The sequence below is a fragment of the Myxocyprinus asiaticus genome, chromosome 20 (assembly GCF_019703515.2).
Source record: "Myxocyprinus asiaticus isolate MX2 ecotype Aquarium Trade chromosome 20, UBuf_Myxa_2, whole genome shotgun sequence".
NCBI lineage: Eukaryota > Metazoa > Chordata > Actinopteri > Cypriniformes > Catostomidae > Myxocyprinus > Myxocyprinus asiaticus.
This window is the reverse complement of record NC_059363.1, coordinates 2,612,321-2,628,547: the sequence shown is the minus strand read 5'-3', so window position 1 is coordinate 2,628,547 and position 16,227 is coordinate 2,612,321. Positions and strand designations below refer to the sequence as shown.

The following is a 16,227-nucleotide window of genomic DNA, read 5'->3' as shown; positions in this document are numbered from 1 at the left end:
AGGAAGAAATGTTCACTATATCTGGCTAGTTAAGACCTGATTATAAAGTTAAACTTGTACAACTGTCAGTCAAAGTGCAGGTCTATATTGTTTTTATTAAGTGCCAATGTTGATCTATACTGTCTGTTTTATTATTATTATTATTATTATTTTTTCAAGTTACAATTTTGCTTTCCAGTTTTTAGAAATTCATCAGGAGATGAAAGATGAATAGCTAGGGTGCTGCTCGAGGGTCATGGAGGGGTGGAAGCAGCTCAGATGCTGGAGGAGGAAGAGGAAGAGGAGGAGGAAGAGGATGGAGCTGAGGTGGATACAAACCCTGGAGAGGCCGTCCATGGAACAGAGGAGGAGGAGGAGGAAACTATTCCACCAACAGTACACAACACAGTCTTGTCATTGTGTAGTTGTCTTTACTACTTATAGAAAACAACTTTAATAAACTCTGACCTTTGTCTTATACACTGACATGTACCACTTGATGACTTATTGTTTTATTATGTGTGTGCTTGTTTGCAACAGGGTCCAGAATTACTCCAAAAGTCAGTCAAGCAGCTCTTGATATCACGTGTCCATATAAAGAATGGAGACTCTATTTTTCTGAAGGTTTTATATTTTCTCGTGTCACTAATGTTCAGACTAATGTTAACTATAATCTTGTATATATTATCTGTATTATTTGTATGATACTGTACATTGTGTGTATTGTGAATTATGTACTGTATATACCTGTCACTACACAACTGTTTTACAAATTTGTGAATTGCTTTGGGTCTTGTTCCAGGTTTTGTTCAAAGTTCTCCATATGTTGAGAAGATAAAAGCTTTTGAACAGTACTTCACATCACAAATAGATATTTATTATAAGGTGCCAAAAGCAGAATTCATAGCATACTTTTCATAATTTTCTGTGTTCTTTGAAAAAACAAAATCCTTTTTTATTTCATTCTCTCAGGATGAGATTGAAAGGAAAGGCAGTATTTTGGTGGATTACAAAGACCTTCTCTCCAACAACCAGATTTCACACTCTTTACCTGGTCTTGCTAAAGATCTGAAAGAAATGCCTGAGAAGATACTGGACTGCTTGGGTTTAGCAATTCATCTGGTGAGTTTTTGTGTGGTGTATTTACATTGATGCATGTTTGATTGTTTTCACTGTAGAATATTATGTCAAAAATCTCTGTAATTATTCTGTGAATAATTTCAGATGTAGACAGAGTAGAAATAATCAGATTTGTCTCTGCAGGTGTTGACTGTGGATCTTGAGAGACATGCAGTTGAACTTCAGGGACAGGAAGAGCTTCCTGCAGGTGTACAACCCATAATTAACATCCCTCATATCAGTGCCAGGTGAGACATAATGTAGGGAATGTTTTTGCCACAGCTTGTCCTCCACTTTGAATAAGATGTCTTCTAATGTCCTGTTTTTTTTTTTTTTCTTTTAGGGTGTATAACTTTGAGTCACTGACTCCTTTGAAAAGTCTGAGAGCAAATTTATACGGCAAGTTTGTTGCGATCAGAGGTACCGTGATAAGAGTGAGTAACATTAAGCCGCAATGCAGTAAACTGGCCTTCATCTGTAACAGCTGTGGAGACACACAAAGCATTACACTGCCTGATGGGAAATACACTACACCCACTAAGGTACAGTACACTAACAGCTACAGGCAACAGGATTATTACGGCTATAGGCAATAGTACGACATGTGTAACTTTCCCAGTGTAGTTTAGCTTTGTTTCATTTTATTTTTGTTTAGTTCTGATTCATTTAGTTCAGTTTAGTTTTATTTCGATTGTTTAGTTTAGTTCCGTTTAGTGTGGCTTTATTTTCATTTAGTTTAGTTTTGTTTTGTTTAGATAGTTTACTATAATTTAGTTCCATTTAGCTCAGTTCAGTTTCGTTAAGTTCCGCATAGTTCCGTTTAGTTTAGCTCAGTTCAGTTTTGTTTAGTTCTGCTTAGTGTTGCTTTTGTTTAGTTTAGTTCCGTTTAGCTCAGTTCAGTTTTGTTTAGTTCCACTTAGTTCCGTTCAGTTTAGTTTAGCTCAGTTTAGTTTAGTTCCGCTTGGTTCCGTTCAGTTTAGTTTAGTTCCGTTTAGTTCCGTTTAGCTCAGTTCAGTTTTATTTAGTTCCATTCATTTTAGTTCGGTTTCATTTAGTTCCACATAGTTCAGTTTAGTTTAGCTCAGTTCAGTTTCGTTTAGTTTTGCTTAGTTCCGTTCAGTTGAGTTTAGTTCCATTTAGTTTAGTTCCATTTAGCTCAGTTCAGTTTCATTTAGTTTCACTTATTTCCATTCAGTTTAGTTCAGTTTCATTTAGTTCCGCATAGTTCCGTTCAGTTTAGTTTAGTTCAGTTTAGTTTAGTTCTGCTTAGTGTTGCTTTTGTTTAGTTTAGTTCCGTTTAGCTCAGTTCAGTTTCGTTTAGTTTCACTTATTTCCATTCAGTTTAGTTCAGTTTCATTTAGTTCCGCATAGTTCCGTTCAGTTTAGTTTAGCTCAGTTCAGTTTAGTTTAGTTCTGCTTAGTTCCGTTCAGTTTAGTTTAGTTCTGTTTAGCTCAGTTCAGTTTTGTTTAGTTCTGCTTAGTGTTGCTTTAGTTTAGTTGTGTTTCATTTAGATCATTTAGTTTAGAATAATTTAGTTTAGTTCCATTTAGTTGGGTTTAGTTCCGTTTAGCTCAGTTCAGCTTAGTTTAGTTCCGCTTCATTCCATTCAGTTTAGTTCAGTTTAGTTTAGTTCCGCTTAGTTCTGTTCAGTTTAGTTTAGTTCCATTTAGCTCAGTTCAGTTTTGTTTAGTTCCGCTTAGCTCAGCTTTAGTTTAGTTTTGTTTTGTTTCATTTAGATAGTTTAGTATAATTTAGTTCCGTCCAGTTCCGTTTAGCTCAGTTAATTTTGTTTAGTTCCGCTTTGTTCCGTTCAGTTTCATTTAGTTCCGTTCAGTTTAGTTATGTTTAGCTCAGCTCAGTTCAGTTTAGTTCCGCTTAGTGCGGCTTTAGTTTAGTTTTATTTAATTTGTGTTTTGTTTAGATTATTTCCATTCAGTTTAGTTTAGTTCCGTTTAGCTCAGTTCAGTTTTGTTTAGTTCCACTTAGTGCAGCTTTAGTTTAGTTTAGTTTTATTTTATTTTGTTTCATTTAGATTGTTTAGTTTAGTATTAACTTAGTTATATAACTTTAGTATTATTTAGTTGAGTTGCACTTATTTCTGTTTCATTTCGTTTCATTTAGATTGTTTAGTTTAGTTCTGCTTAGTTTAGTTTACCTTTGTCTAGTTTAGTTTAGTCAACTTTTTTTTTTCATTTAGAATATCGTTTAGTTCTGTTTAGATTAGGTCAGTTTAGTTTAGCTTAATTCCATTTATTTATTTTTTTTATTTAGATTCTTTAGTTTAGTTCCGTTTAGTTTATTGTTGTTCCATTTAGTTTAATTTTATTCCGTTTCTTTTCGTTTCGTTGGTTTATTGACATTTTACCATATTAAAGTATACAGTGAAACGAAATGTCATTTCACCAGGTCTACAGTGCAAATTACAGACAGAAATTGTTGTGTTACTTTGTCAAATGTTACTTTGTAAACAATACACATTGTAAAAAAATATTAAATGCAAAAAACAATTAATAGAATGAATACACATAGGTCTTTATGGTATGTAATAACTGAAACAGCTGTTTGCTGCATTAAGTGACATCTAACATATAATGTATTGCTTGAATTTCCAATGTTTACAACCTGAATGCCGTGGTCGGTCATTCACTCCAAACAGAAGTTCACCTCTGACACACACTGTAATTTTGTGACTGCGAATTTGCATACGTGGAGCAACTTTTAATTTTTTTTCCCCTGTCTTTTTATTCAAATATATTCAGCTGTCATTCTACAGGGATTTAATTTTTGCCACAGCATATAGTTTTGAGGAGTGTGAGTTTTATTATTGATTTGAGTTGTTTTGACTTTTTTTCACAGAGTTCAGGATCTGATATCAGATGATCAGCGCGAGTCGGGTCGAATCCCGCGCACAATTGTATGTGAGCTCACACAGGATCTGGTGGACAGCTGTGTGCCGGGAGACATGGTCACCATCACAGGAGTCATTAAAGTGTCCAGTGAAAAAGGTGCGAGAGAAAGTATCAAAGCAAAGGACTTAGGAAGCTTACCTTGTTTGTCAAAGTATACACTAAAATAATGACACTTTCTAATGAGCACATGGTTATTCTCAGTTAATTTAGTATCAATGCAGATAACACTACGCATTAAGCAATCAAACACTGACCACATGTCTGAACATTAAATCTGAAGAGTTCAATTGTATTATATTGTATTTTTTTTTTTTTTTTTTGTATGGTGGGTTGTAGACAGTGTTGGGTGTAATGCATTATGAAGTAATTAATTACTGTAATTAAATTACTTTTTCCATTGGGGAAAAATAGTAAAGTAAGGGATTACTCTTAATTTTTCAGTAATCTAATTACAGTTACTTCTGATGTAATTATGTTAAATACTCTATAGAGCAATTCTATAACAATAGTGAATTTAAAATCGAAATTAAACGTCTAATGTTAAAATGTATGTTTTCTAATTTAACGCTGCCCCCTTAAATTCTTTGGCCAGTTCATGAATAATTTATTAGATTTTATATGATTTGTTTGAAAGAATTAAAAGAACAGTTTCATGCCTATCCTTGTATTTTTCATCTGGTCGAGGTTGATAAGGGTTTAAGAAAGTAATTTGTAATAAGTAATGCAATTACTTTTCAGACATAGTATTTAGTACAGTAATCTAATTACACTATAGAAGATGTAATTAGTAGTTAGTAATTAATTACTTTTTTTTTGAGTAACTTATCCAGCACTGGTTGTAGATGGGTGTTAGCTAATTTATCCTCGGCACATGCCCGTCTGTTCAATATTTTTAAATATTCAAATGCCACTGAACACTGCAGGTAAAAATGATCTTATTACGACCCCTACATATGCAGCTAATACATTTATTGAGTTGCAATGTTAAAAATAAAATTATGTTTCGTAGCTATGAGAAACGAATATTTAGAAGACAGTGAAAGACTATAAGAAAAGTCCGAAAATAAAAGATCAGTTGTTACAATTAAAAATGCACCTTTACGAAATATTAACAATAAATTACCATGGTAACAAAAGTTATCAAAAACAGAACTTAAAATGAAAAAAAAAATCTGTATTCAATAAATAATAGGCTGTTGATGTTTTAAAGGAGATTTTTAAGCACATAAATTATAATTTCACGGTAGTAACAATACATAGAGTAACTGGTATTTTGGTAGGAAACTATGGTTACCGTGGTAATTTCAAGGGCATTGTTACATTCAAAGATACATTGGCCAATGAGGCAATAATAAAAATACAGTGTATGCTGTTCATTACCTCTATTTTTATTTTTAGGAATTAAATTAAATATCTCTTAATCTAGCGCATTTATATGCACTGATTTTATATAAATGTATCTTTATTTTTAAACTGTTATTAGAGTGCGTGTTCCTTTAAGCCCTGCCCCCTTCTGACAACTGTCGCAAAAACAGACAGATCGGAATCCGGCAGAAAAGCACGTGGGTCGCCTGTGAATGTCTGAAATATTGAGAAAATGAACGAGTTAATGGAGAAATATGCTGCTAGATCGACGAATACATATCAATTAAATAAATCGGAGATATTAATAATTTAGTTTCACTGGATTAAAGCGGCTGACATGTTTTTGGCAGCTTGTACAAATCACTTGTTCAGTTGTGCTAAAGGGCACATACACAGATTGAGTGTCAGATGCAACTACAGTTGGAATTATAGAAGAGCTGCAAACTTACAGCTGAAAAACACTAAATCTGAACTCGGATGTTTCCAGAGACTCAGGACAAGATGCTTGAACCCTTCACCTTTGACCTCTGTCACCTGTGGACCTGCTGGATCAACCTCACCAACACATGTGGACATTCATAGAGGAGAGAATGAAATATCTGATCATCTCACCTCTGTTATATGTAGATCAAAACGACATACAAATCACTACAGTCTCCATCTGCCCTTGTCAAGCAGTAGATTTTGTGCTTCAAATGGATTTTGCACGAATGCTTCAGGAAAACCAGTACTGGATGAAAAATATTCTAAACAGGATTCAAGGGAAAAGGATGAAGATCAAGGAGCCTCCTCTACATCAACTCCATCTAATGAGGGACATTTCCAGTTTAAAGAGCTGGTGAGTGAGTTAGTTCCTTACTTTTTATATTACCTTTGCTTTTTATACTTTTACATACACTCTTCCTGTCAAAAGTTTGGACACACCCCCATATTTTATATTTTTTAGTTAGTCTGTTTTCTATATTATAGAATAATAGTAGTCATCAAAACTGGGTAATTGCATATAAAATTAACCAAAATTTCAATAAATTCTTGCAATTTTTGATTTTAATAAAAACAAATATTTCAGAAGAAAGATAAAATATTAAATGCCATGCATTAATATTTACTGAATAATGCATAATTTTGTTGAGCGAGGTCAAAATGAACATTTTGCCTGTGATTTTGGAGCAAAACTATAGGTCAAAAAAATAACCTCAGAAAGGTGGAAGTGTCTTGATTTTATTTGAACACAGTGATTGGTAGGTCTATTACTAAAATCAGTTGACTTCATCACCTCTGGCTAAATTATATGCCAATGATGTGAGTCCTAACATGGGAAAACCACTCTTTCTTGTGGTGTTTTTCCAAAGTTGGAGTGCCTATAACTCCAGAAGTCTTAAAGATATCTTAATATCCTTTTAGATTTTGGTTCAGAACAAACTTTTCTTTTTGTGCCTCCATTTTTAAGGCCCTATATGATTAAATCCCAGAGATATGGGGTTCTCAATGTGGCCCCATTGTTAAATAGTGAAATTTTACCCAATTTCAATGGTCAAAAACAAATGTGTCACATGGTGTTAAGCTACTTTTTCTTGTCCAACAAAACAAAGGACTTTAAATACAAATTTACCTTCATTTAGTCACATAAAAACAATAATGTCAAAATCTTGATTTTTGAGAGTCCAAAAAGTTGGAATGCATCATTATGGGTCCAAACACAAAGTTATGAAACTCTGTTGTATTTGTATGGATTTGCGTATTATTCTTTTTTAGCCCTAAAAGTATCTGGATGTCAGACACTGTAAATCGGAGTGATCCCAAACTTGGTGGGATGGTCCCAAGTGCCCTCCACTATTTAGAGACACACACACACACACACACACACATCCATCTGACACTAGAAGGCGCTATAATGAGGACATTTTCTGTTTTCGCTTAAAATTCTGGAATCCGTTGGTCCGTTAAAAAAAATCTATGTCAATGCATTTAACTTTTGCATATGATTGTGTTTGTTATTCACAGTATGAGAATCCATGGACAATCCCCAATTACCTCTGCATGGCCCGGATCATGCTGTCACCTGTTATTGGATACTTGATAATGGAGCAATACTTCCACGTGTCCCTGGGGCTTTTTTTACTGGCCGGAGCAACAGACTTGGTAAATTCAAGAAAACCTAATATGATCTGATCTTATGGTCCCTAACACTTAAAATCAACATGAAATCCACCTGACCCTGTTTACTTTCTTAATACACATTTCTGGTTGTGAGCAATTCATTAGTACATGTTATTCCAAAGAAAAGAAATGTTTGTCTTCACAATCTTGCATAAGAATGTAATTATTTGCTCTGCCTCTGACTTTCCTTTTCGCCTTGCCTTTTCCCGTTTCAGTTGGATGGCTACATCGCTCGTAACTGGCCCAATCAGAAGTCCGCTCTGGGCAGCGCTCTGGACCCATTGGCTGATAAGATACTCATCAGTGTGCTCTATGTTAGTCTGACATATGCTCAACTCATCCCAGGTGAAATGATACACTTATTGAATTACTTATCACTGATATGTTATTTAGCAGGCGAAATGTTAGTTTAGTGATGGTTGAGTTGCATAATTGGCCCTTTGAGCATACAACTTTTCAGTTAGCAGTTCAGATCTTTTGTCACCAGACCGCCAATATTAACTTGTTATTCAGGTATTCAGTATTTCAGGAAACACAGTGTGTTTTAGTAGGCAAATCAAGCAGCCTTCCTGTTCTGATGTGTTTTTTATACCTCAGTGGAGCTTTAGCAGACCTGTCGCAGTTGTGAACAGCTCATGAAACGGTCTTCTCTTGTGTTTGTTCAAAGCTCCACTGACAGCGCTGGTCATATCCAGAGATATAGTGCTGATCGCTGCTGTCTTCTATGTGCGGTATAAAACAGTTCCTCCTCCAGTAAGTGTCAACAATTATTATTATGATTTGTGGGATAAACTTCATTATTTTGGTGCTGTCTAGTCACATTGGCAAACCGCTATGAAACTTAAAAGTGCAATAAAATTGTCAGCATATTTTTTAAAACAAATATTGGCATTATATTCACATATATTCCATTGTGGCATAATTTCATGTACAGTAGGGCTGAAACGATTAGTCGACGTAATCGACAAAATTGTTGACAAAGTTTCATGGTCGAATAGTCGTTTGATCTCATTTAACGTAAGATGAGATCACTTTGAACTCTAATGATGGCGCGTGAGAGCAGCACTGCAGCTCGCACCTGACTGATGAGAGGAAGAATTACACAGATCACAATCCAGACACACTCCAAACTTTCCAAACAGATTCAGGTGATGTAGATCGCAAAGAATGAGGGAATTATAATGCAAAATTACAAAATAAGTAAATACAGAAGCACTCTCGTGGTGTAATATGTGGAGCCGGAACTCTTTAAAGGAAACACACGGCGTTACATCTTTAATGCAGTTACATTTAATACGTTATAGCTTTATTAAAGTTCAAATAATATGGAGGAAGATCATGTAAATAACTACAAACTCCGAAACTGGCATTTCTCTGTGCAGTCAGTGTCCCGGTCTAAGGGGGAGAGATTGAAACTGCGCCCGGCTGATGCACACTCTGTCGCGGGGACGCTTGTCCCTCGAGTGCACATGCTTAATGCAGCTAGATTGTAACGTGGTGGCTCACGACTTATTGAATCATAATGTATGTCACTGTGCATTTCTTATCATGTATAAAATTGGCAATCGTAGCTTTATTAATAAGAGAGAGTTTGTTTTTTGTACTTTAGCAGCTCTACTGCAGAAGAAAATATTTTATCTGAGAATGTTGAATATAATATTAAAAATACAAATATTTTAAAATATCTAAAAATCCTTTAAAAAAGATGCATTCACCTGAGAAGCAGTATATAAGATATTTAGACTTGCTTTTAGAGAATAGATCTTGAATATAAGTATATTTTGTCTACTGCACTCACAGAAATATAACCAAGTGAAAATTCGGTGAATGTCATTTAGAGGTTTTTTTTTAAAAGATGATTTTGTCCTCTTTATTGTTAGTAAGCATGTTTAATACAACCTTTTAAGTCGGGGCACAAGCTGAATAATCGGTTAAGAGCTGATGATTAATCGCTGAATAGTCGAATAATCGTTCTAATAATCGTTAGATGAATCGATTATCAAAATAATCGTTAGTTGCAGCCCTAATGTACAGCTGTTGTGAAAAGTGCTATATAAATAAATGTGACTTGACTTTTATTTTATGTAGGGTAAAACAGGGATAAAGGCACTCCTTAATGATAATGTGTTTTTGTTTTTTTCTGGTCGCAAAGTGTTTTTTTTCTGGTTAAAAGTCTTTTTATTGAATATTGATGGAGCAGTATAATTTATGTGAGAAGAAATGATAACAGAAGGTTGTTTTGAATAAAACTCATACCAAATATATTCTCCCCACTTAAGAAAAACAATGTGTTGTATGGGGGCGCTTTAGCCCCTACAACAGGGGGGCTTTTTACCCCAAATACGATCCTTTCACTTATTGGACAGTTATTGAAAAACTTGATTAAATCACCTTGAACAAAACTGAAAAAGACAGAAGTATTTTGTCTCAAAATGAATGTGATCATTTCTGGGATATTCTTTAACTTCATAAATTTGCATTTTAAAAATGATTAAATATTAGATCAAACTACCTCAAAATCAAACTTTAGACATTACACCCAATGATCTCATGGATCAGGTGTTTAGGAAAAGTGTTTAGGAAAGTACTGTGGTGGTTTTTGTTGCTATTTAGAAGAACATAAATTCAAAAGAGGGGTGGCCTTGAGCCCTGTTGTGCCCTACTGTGGAAATTGTCAAAATTTGTGTGCACAAAAAAATAAGCAAGAATATGTGAAAGCACCTAGAATTGTTATATGTTTAGAAGTAATCATTTCACATACATTTTGTTTTTTCCTATACAGGTAACACTGAGCAAATTCTTCAACCCCTGTTACACCACTGCCCGACTAAATCCAACGCTCATTAGCAAGGTAAAGCATTTATATTTTACTACATGATACATATTCATCTCTTCAGAAAACGTAATTGTAATCTATTCATGCAGTCTATAATTTTAACTCTGTTTTGTTTTTTGTCACTAAGGGGTCCGTTTCCACGACAACGTTTTCAACTAAAAACAGAAAACTTTACGCATTTTGGCTGTTCGTTTACACGACAACAGCGTTTTGGGGCCTGAAAACGCAAACTTTTGAAAACGATGCCGTTATCGTCGTTAACGATGATGTCATGCGCACGCGTATTACGTGGTGTTCAGTCTATAGGCATGTGCGCGAGTACTTCAGAACAACGCGCGAGACATTCAAAACTACAATGGCGGAATACAGGACTGTGTTTGTGCTGCTCAAGATTTTGAGTTTATTGACGCTTCTCCAGCAAGGTAATTGTAGTAATAAAGCAACCTCATCGTCCGTCCAGACAAACTTGCTCGATGCATTCACCATCTTCATTGTTTGTATTCACCGCTCTGTGGAAGAGTGCTTATGTGTGCAGGCGCGTAGTGTTTCTTTACAAAGTGACATCGCCAACTACTGGCCTGGCATGCATAACACAGCGCTTTTAGTCGTTTTCGCGGATCCGTGTGAATGGGGATCGTTTTGACAACGTTGTCGTCTGTACGCGAAACTTTTCAAAAATGCAAAGGAAAAACGTTTCCGTTTTTAGTACATCGTTGTCATGTAAACGTACCCTAAATCAGATTTTATGATCAATTGACAGCATTTGTGGTGTTATGATAATTATCACAGAAAATTATAATTTCGACTCGTCTCTCGTTTATTAAAAACAAAAAGCACGGTCACAGAAAGACACTTACCATGGAAGTCAATGGGGCCAATCCATAAACGTTAAAATACTCACTGTTTCAAAAGTATAGACACAAGATGTAAACAATATGTGTGTGAATATAATTTTAGTGTCATAAAATCTCTTCTGCATGATTTTATATGATACAAATCGATTACAGGGTTTATCGGTATTACATCATTGTGACAACAAAGATGTAAAATTGGCTATAACTTACACAGAAAAGATTAGCAAGTGATTTTATCACACTAAAATCATGTTAACACGCATATTATTTACATCATGTGTCTATACTTTTGAAACAGTGAGTATTTTAACATTTACGGATTGGCCCCATTGACTTCAATTGTAAGTGCCTTAGTGTTACCCGGATTTATTGCTTTTTTTTTTTTTTTGTGGTAATCAACAGTATGCCACTAATGCTGTCGATTAAGCTTAACTTGTATTGATCAGAGCATCTCTGCTGTTATCCAGGTGTTTTAGAAGTGTTGAGATTCTCATATGTGTTTCAGATCAACACGGCAGTGCAGTTGTTTCTGGTGGCCGCGTCTCTCGCCTCACCCGTGTTTCACTATACTGACAGTGTTTTACTGCAGTCACTGTGGTAAGCACGTCCTTGTCTCATTTGTTAACCCAGATTATTCCAAATATTATATCCAAATAAATTGATCCGTATGAAATTTGTTCAATTGTTTGCAGGTACATTACCGCACTGACGACCACAGTTTCTGGTTACAGCTACTATCATTACGGTAAAAAGACTGTTGAGGTGTTGAACAACCGGAAATAGTTTAACAGTGATCTGTAGAGCTGGATGTGACTTTTGACAAAGACGTCCGGGAATGTTTGGGATAATCAGATTCATACTATAAACTGATGACTTATTGTCTTATTTGGGAGCTGAGACAAATTAGTCTGTGTACAAAAATAAAAAACTTTCATTTGATTACAGTATATAATTGATGTGGTCACTTCTAATCAGTATGTGCTCTTCGAATCTACAAGTATTTTTTTTTTAAAGCACTTTTAATAAACTCAGAATAAAAATGGACATCAAATACATAATTATTTTGTGTTTACATTAAGTACATGTAAGATTTACTATTGCTTTAAACAAATATTCCGGGTTTTTTCAAGAAAAGCTCAATTAAGTGTTTGTGGCATTATGTTGATTTCCACCCAAAAAAATAAAATAAATAAGTAGTCTGACTCATCCCTCCTTTAGTAAAATCGTTTACTAATCTATTCTGTGTAGTCATACACATGAGCTTGCGTTTTCGGTCTCCCGTGTTCGGATGCGTTTGAATGGGAGTGAATGGAGCGCGAAGAGTTGTGTCCCAATCACGTTGGGATTTTTTCAACCTGGTCTCATAGAATGAACGTTACTCTTTATACATTTTTGCAAACTGACTTATATGTGCCACTGTCAACATTTCGCTGCAGTTTCCTGGTGAAATGAACACTAGAGGTGCTACAACAACTGTGCGTTGTACAATTGCTAATTGTGAATTTACAAACACTTATTTTTTCACTCTATTACTCACACACTGCTACTGTATGTTATGATATACAACAGTTAGTTTTGGTCCTCAAATCTGATTGGACGAGAGACGTTCCATGAGTACTGATGGTCTGACACTATCATTACTCGGACGCTTCAGTGTGTGTATCACTCTGCTTGTGCTCGTGCCGTTCTAAACTAAAGTGTAAGAGCAGTGCAGATGTGTTAGGAGCTACTGTATATGTGTCTCTTTACATGTAATTTTTTGACATTAAATATGTTAGCCAGCAGGTGGTGGCAAAAGATCATTTTTGTGTGTAATATGAGCCAGATAGCCTTCCACAAGCTTCTCACAATAAGTTGCTGGAATTTTGGCCCATTCCTCCAGACAGAACTGGTGTAACTGTGTCAGGTTTGTAGGCCTCCTTGCATGCACACGCTTTTTCAGGTCAGGGCTTTGTGATGTCCACTCCAATACCTTGACTTTGTTGTCCTTAAGCCATTTTGCTACAACTTTGGAGGTATGCTTGGGGTCATTGTCCATTTGGAAGACCCATTTGCGACCAAGCTTTAACTTCCTAGCTGATGTCTTGAGATGTTGCTTCAATATATCCACATAATTTTCCTTCCTCATGATGACATCTATTTTGTGACGTGCACCAGTCCCTCCAGCAGCAAAGCACCCCCACAACATGATGCTGCCACCCCCATGCTTCACGGTTGGGATGGTGTTCTTCGGCTTGCCCTTTTTCCTCAAAACATAAGGATGGTCATTATGGCCAAAGAGTTAAATTTTTGTTTCATCAGACCAGAGGACATTTCTCCAAAAAGTAAGGTCTTTGTCCCCATGTGCACTTGCAAACTGTAGTCTGGCTTTTTTATGGTGGTTTTGGAGCATTGACTTCTTCCTTGCTGAGCAGCCTTTCAGGTTATGTTGATATAAGACTCGTTTTACTGTGGATATAGATACTTGTCTACCTGTTTCCTCCAGCATCTTCACAAGATCCTTTGCTGTTGTTCTGGGATTGATTTGCACTTTTCGCACCAAACTACGTTCATCTCTAGTTGACAGAATGCGTCTCCTTCCTGAGCGGTATGATGGCTGTGTGGTCTCATGGTGTTTATACTTGCGTACTATTGATTGTACAGATGAACGTGGTACCTTCAGGTGTTTGGAAATTGCTCCCAAGGATGAACCAGACTTGGAGGTTCTTTTTCTGAGGTTTTGGCTGATTTCTTGTGATTTTCCCATGATGTCAAGCAAAGAGGCACTGAGTTTGAAGGTAGGCCTTAAAATACATCCACAGGTACACCTCCTATTCAGTACACCTCCAATCAGAAACTAATTGCCTAAAGGCTTGACATCATTTTCTGGACTTTTCCAAGCTGCTTAAAGAAATAGTTGACTTGGTGTATGTAAACTTCTGACCCACTGGAATTGTGATATAGTCAATTAGAAGTGAAACAATCTGTCTGTAAACAATTGTTGGAAAAATTACTCGTGTCATTCACAAAGTAGATGTCCTAAATGACTTACCCAAACTATATTTTGCTAATATGAAATCTGTGGAGTGGTTAAAAAATTAGTTTTTATGACTTCAACCTAAGAGTATGTAAACTTCTGACTTCAACTGTGCGTGTGTGTGTGTGTACACTGCTTTTTACAAAAATGCATTAATTAAGCATGGCATGAAAGATGCAAACATGTATGTATTAACATTCAATATTAAAAATGTGAGTTTGTTTTTATAGGAGGGCACTTAATGGTCAGTACATATGTGTTCTTCTTTACTCAGTAGAGGGCAGCATTGCTTAATTGTGGTCCATCAGAGCAGCTAAAGCTTCTAAGTGAACCCTTTTGCTTGCAATATAATTTAGTTCAAAATGCACAAGTACATTTGTTATTTTTTTATTTTATTTTATTTTTTATTTTTTTGTTACATCTAGAATATATTTATGTTAAGTATTTTTTCCCAACACTTGTTAACCCCTGAAAAATTTTAAACACATTCATTATGTCATGTTAGGCTGTCTTTGAAATGTCATATGAAGACTTTATTCATAAGCACAAACCATAGTTTCCACCAAAATACCACAGTTCCCTTTCAAGAAGTTTACTTCGATGCTGCATCTGTTTCTGTTGCTATGGGAGCACCTCCCAGGGGCGGTGACCTTGAGAATCTATACTATCACTTCAATTTGATTGGCTAGTGATGCTTGGTGCTCCACCCTATGCTGACATCATTGTGGGTATATAAGCCAGAGCTCAGTGCCACACCATCAGAATTTTCCTCTTTTAGGGTAGCACAGACAACTCTCGTGCTCTGGAACCCTAAACCCAACGCTTCGCAGTTTGTTCTGCACCCTGTCAGCGTGAATGGGTTCTATTCACCCTGCGTGCTCCAGTAAAGAAGCACGTCTTCAAAAACTCTTCCTGGGTTTGTAGTGTTTACATTGTACTTCTAAAAGAGTATGTTGAAGAAAACTAAAAGATTCTCTTGCTGAAACATGTCTTTTCAAAGACGGAAATGTTTCACAAGTGTTTTCCACCTTGTGAGCGATACATACATCCCTCTTTCTGATGGGCATGAGTGCTGTTTTCTAAAGCCCAAAGTATACTTCGGTACAGGATACATGACGCAAATCTCGTCATCAGCAGAGTGCTTGAGCACTGAACATGCTCAGCCCGATTTTTCTTAGTGGGTCCAGAAGGTGGCAACTCTCACATTTGAGCCGTTGTTGTCATGGAGAAGTGCTTGAAGAAGTTGTAATCACCTGCAAACAACAGTAGATGAAGGTAAAAACATCAGCATTGGATGTGCACGTCAAGAACACGTGTGGGGGAGGTCAGGAGATCCCTGTGTTTGTATAACTCCAGTTTGAAGGATTATAAAGACATCTTTATGGGTCTAAACTCCTGAAGAGAAACAGTCTGGTGTCTCATAGCAGTAGTAGCATGCATGCGCCAAACGCCTGTGTACGCGTGCATAGTGAAATGGAGTATACTTTGACAGGCTAGCGTTTGAATGTACGCAGACGCTTAGTGTTCACATCAAAGTTGAAGCATACCGTGTTCTTAACAGTGCTCACTGAGACTGATTACGATCGCTGTGAGTGCATGAAACTCATGACGCTTGGCTGTAGCTGTTCACTTTTGTTCTGAATGCCATTTTTCATTGAAGGTTGGAAATGGGACAAAGCTTGAAGTTCTTGCTTGAGCCTAAAAAAAGGTGAAAGGTTGTTCTCCGTGTGGGCATGTCTTCGAGCTTGGTCGCCAGTACTTCCCTTTCCAGAGTTTTACATTATGACTTGACGTTCTCCATATTTAGTAAGAGTTCATGTCTATGGTGCAGCTGCCTTTGCGGTGCTGTTTAAAAACGCCATGACACTATTTGGTACTTTGGCCACTAAGATCTCTGCCCATGAAATTGGCAGGTCTTTGGGCAGCCTGGTGTCAGTGGAAGGACACGCCTGGCTAAATCTGTCAGGAATTCACTTTTTGATTTCCCC

General features: G+C 36.2%; 1 protein-coding gene and 1 pseudogene across 1 annotated transcript; both read left to right on the top strand.

Annotated features, from left to right (window-relative positions):
* The first annotated feature begins 206 nt into the window (after positions 1 to 206).
* LOC127410771 (DNA helicase MCM8-like) lies at positions 207 to 5,601 on the top strand (annotated as a pseudogene).
* Positions 5,539 to 12,162, top strand: LOC127410729 (cardiolipin synthase (CMP-forming)-like). Its single transcript, XM_051645931.1, has 7 exons — positions 5,539 to 6,211; positions 7,378 to 7,515; positions 7,749 to 7,878; positions 8,201 to 8,286; positions 10,316 to 10,384; positions 11,729 to 11,820; positions 11,916 to 12,162. Exons 1-7 carry the CDS (start codon positions 5,711 to 5,713, stop codon positions 12,004 to 12,006), a joined length of 1,107 nt encoding a protein of 368 aa, XP_051501891.1. The 5' UTR covers positions 5,539 to 5,710; the 3' UTR covers positions 12,007 to 12,162.
* Positions 12,163 to 16,227: the final 4,065 nt, after the last annotated feature.

Excerpts from the sequence above, each read along its gene's own strand:
- LOC127410729 (XM_051645931.1), top strand. The coding sequence starts at position 5,711 with ATGTTTTTGGCAGCTTGTACAAATCACTTGTTCAGTTGTGCTAAAGGG. Across the intron at positions 6,212-7,377 it reads ATTTCCAGTTTAAAGAGCTG|TATGAGAATCCATGGACAAT; the intron begins GTGAGTGAGTTA and ends TGTTATTCACAG. Across the intron at positions 10,385-11,728 it reads ATCCAACGCTCATTAGCAAG|ATCAACACGGCAGTGCAGTT; the intron begins GTAAAGCATTTA and ends TATGTGTTTCAG.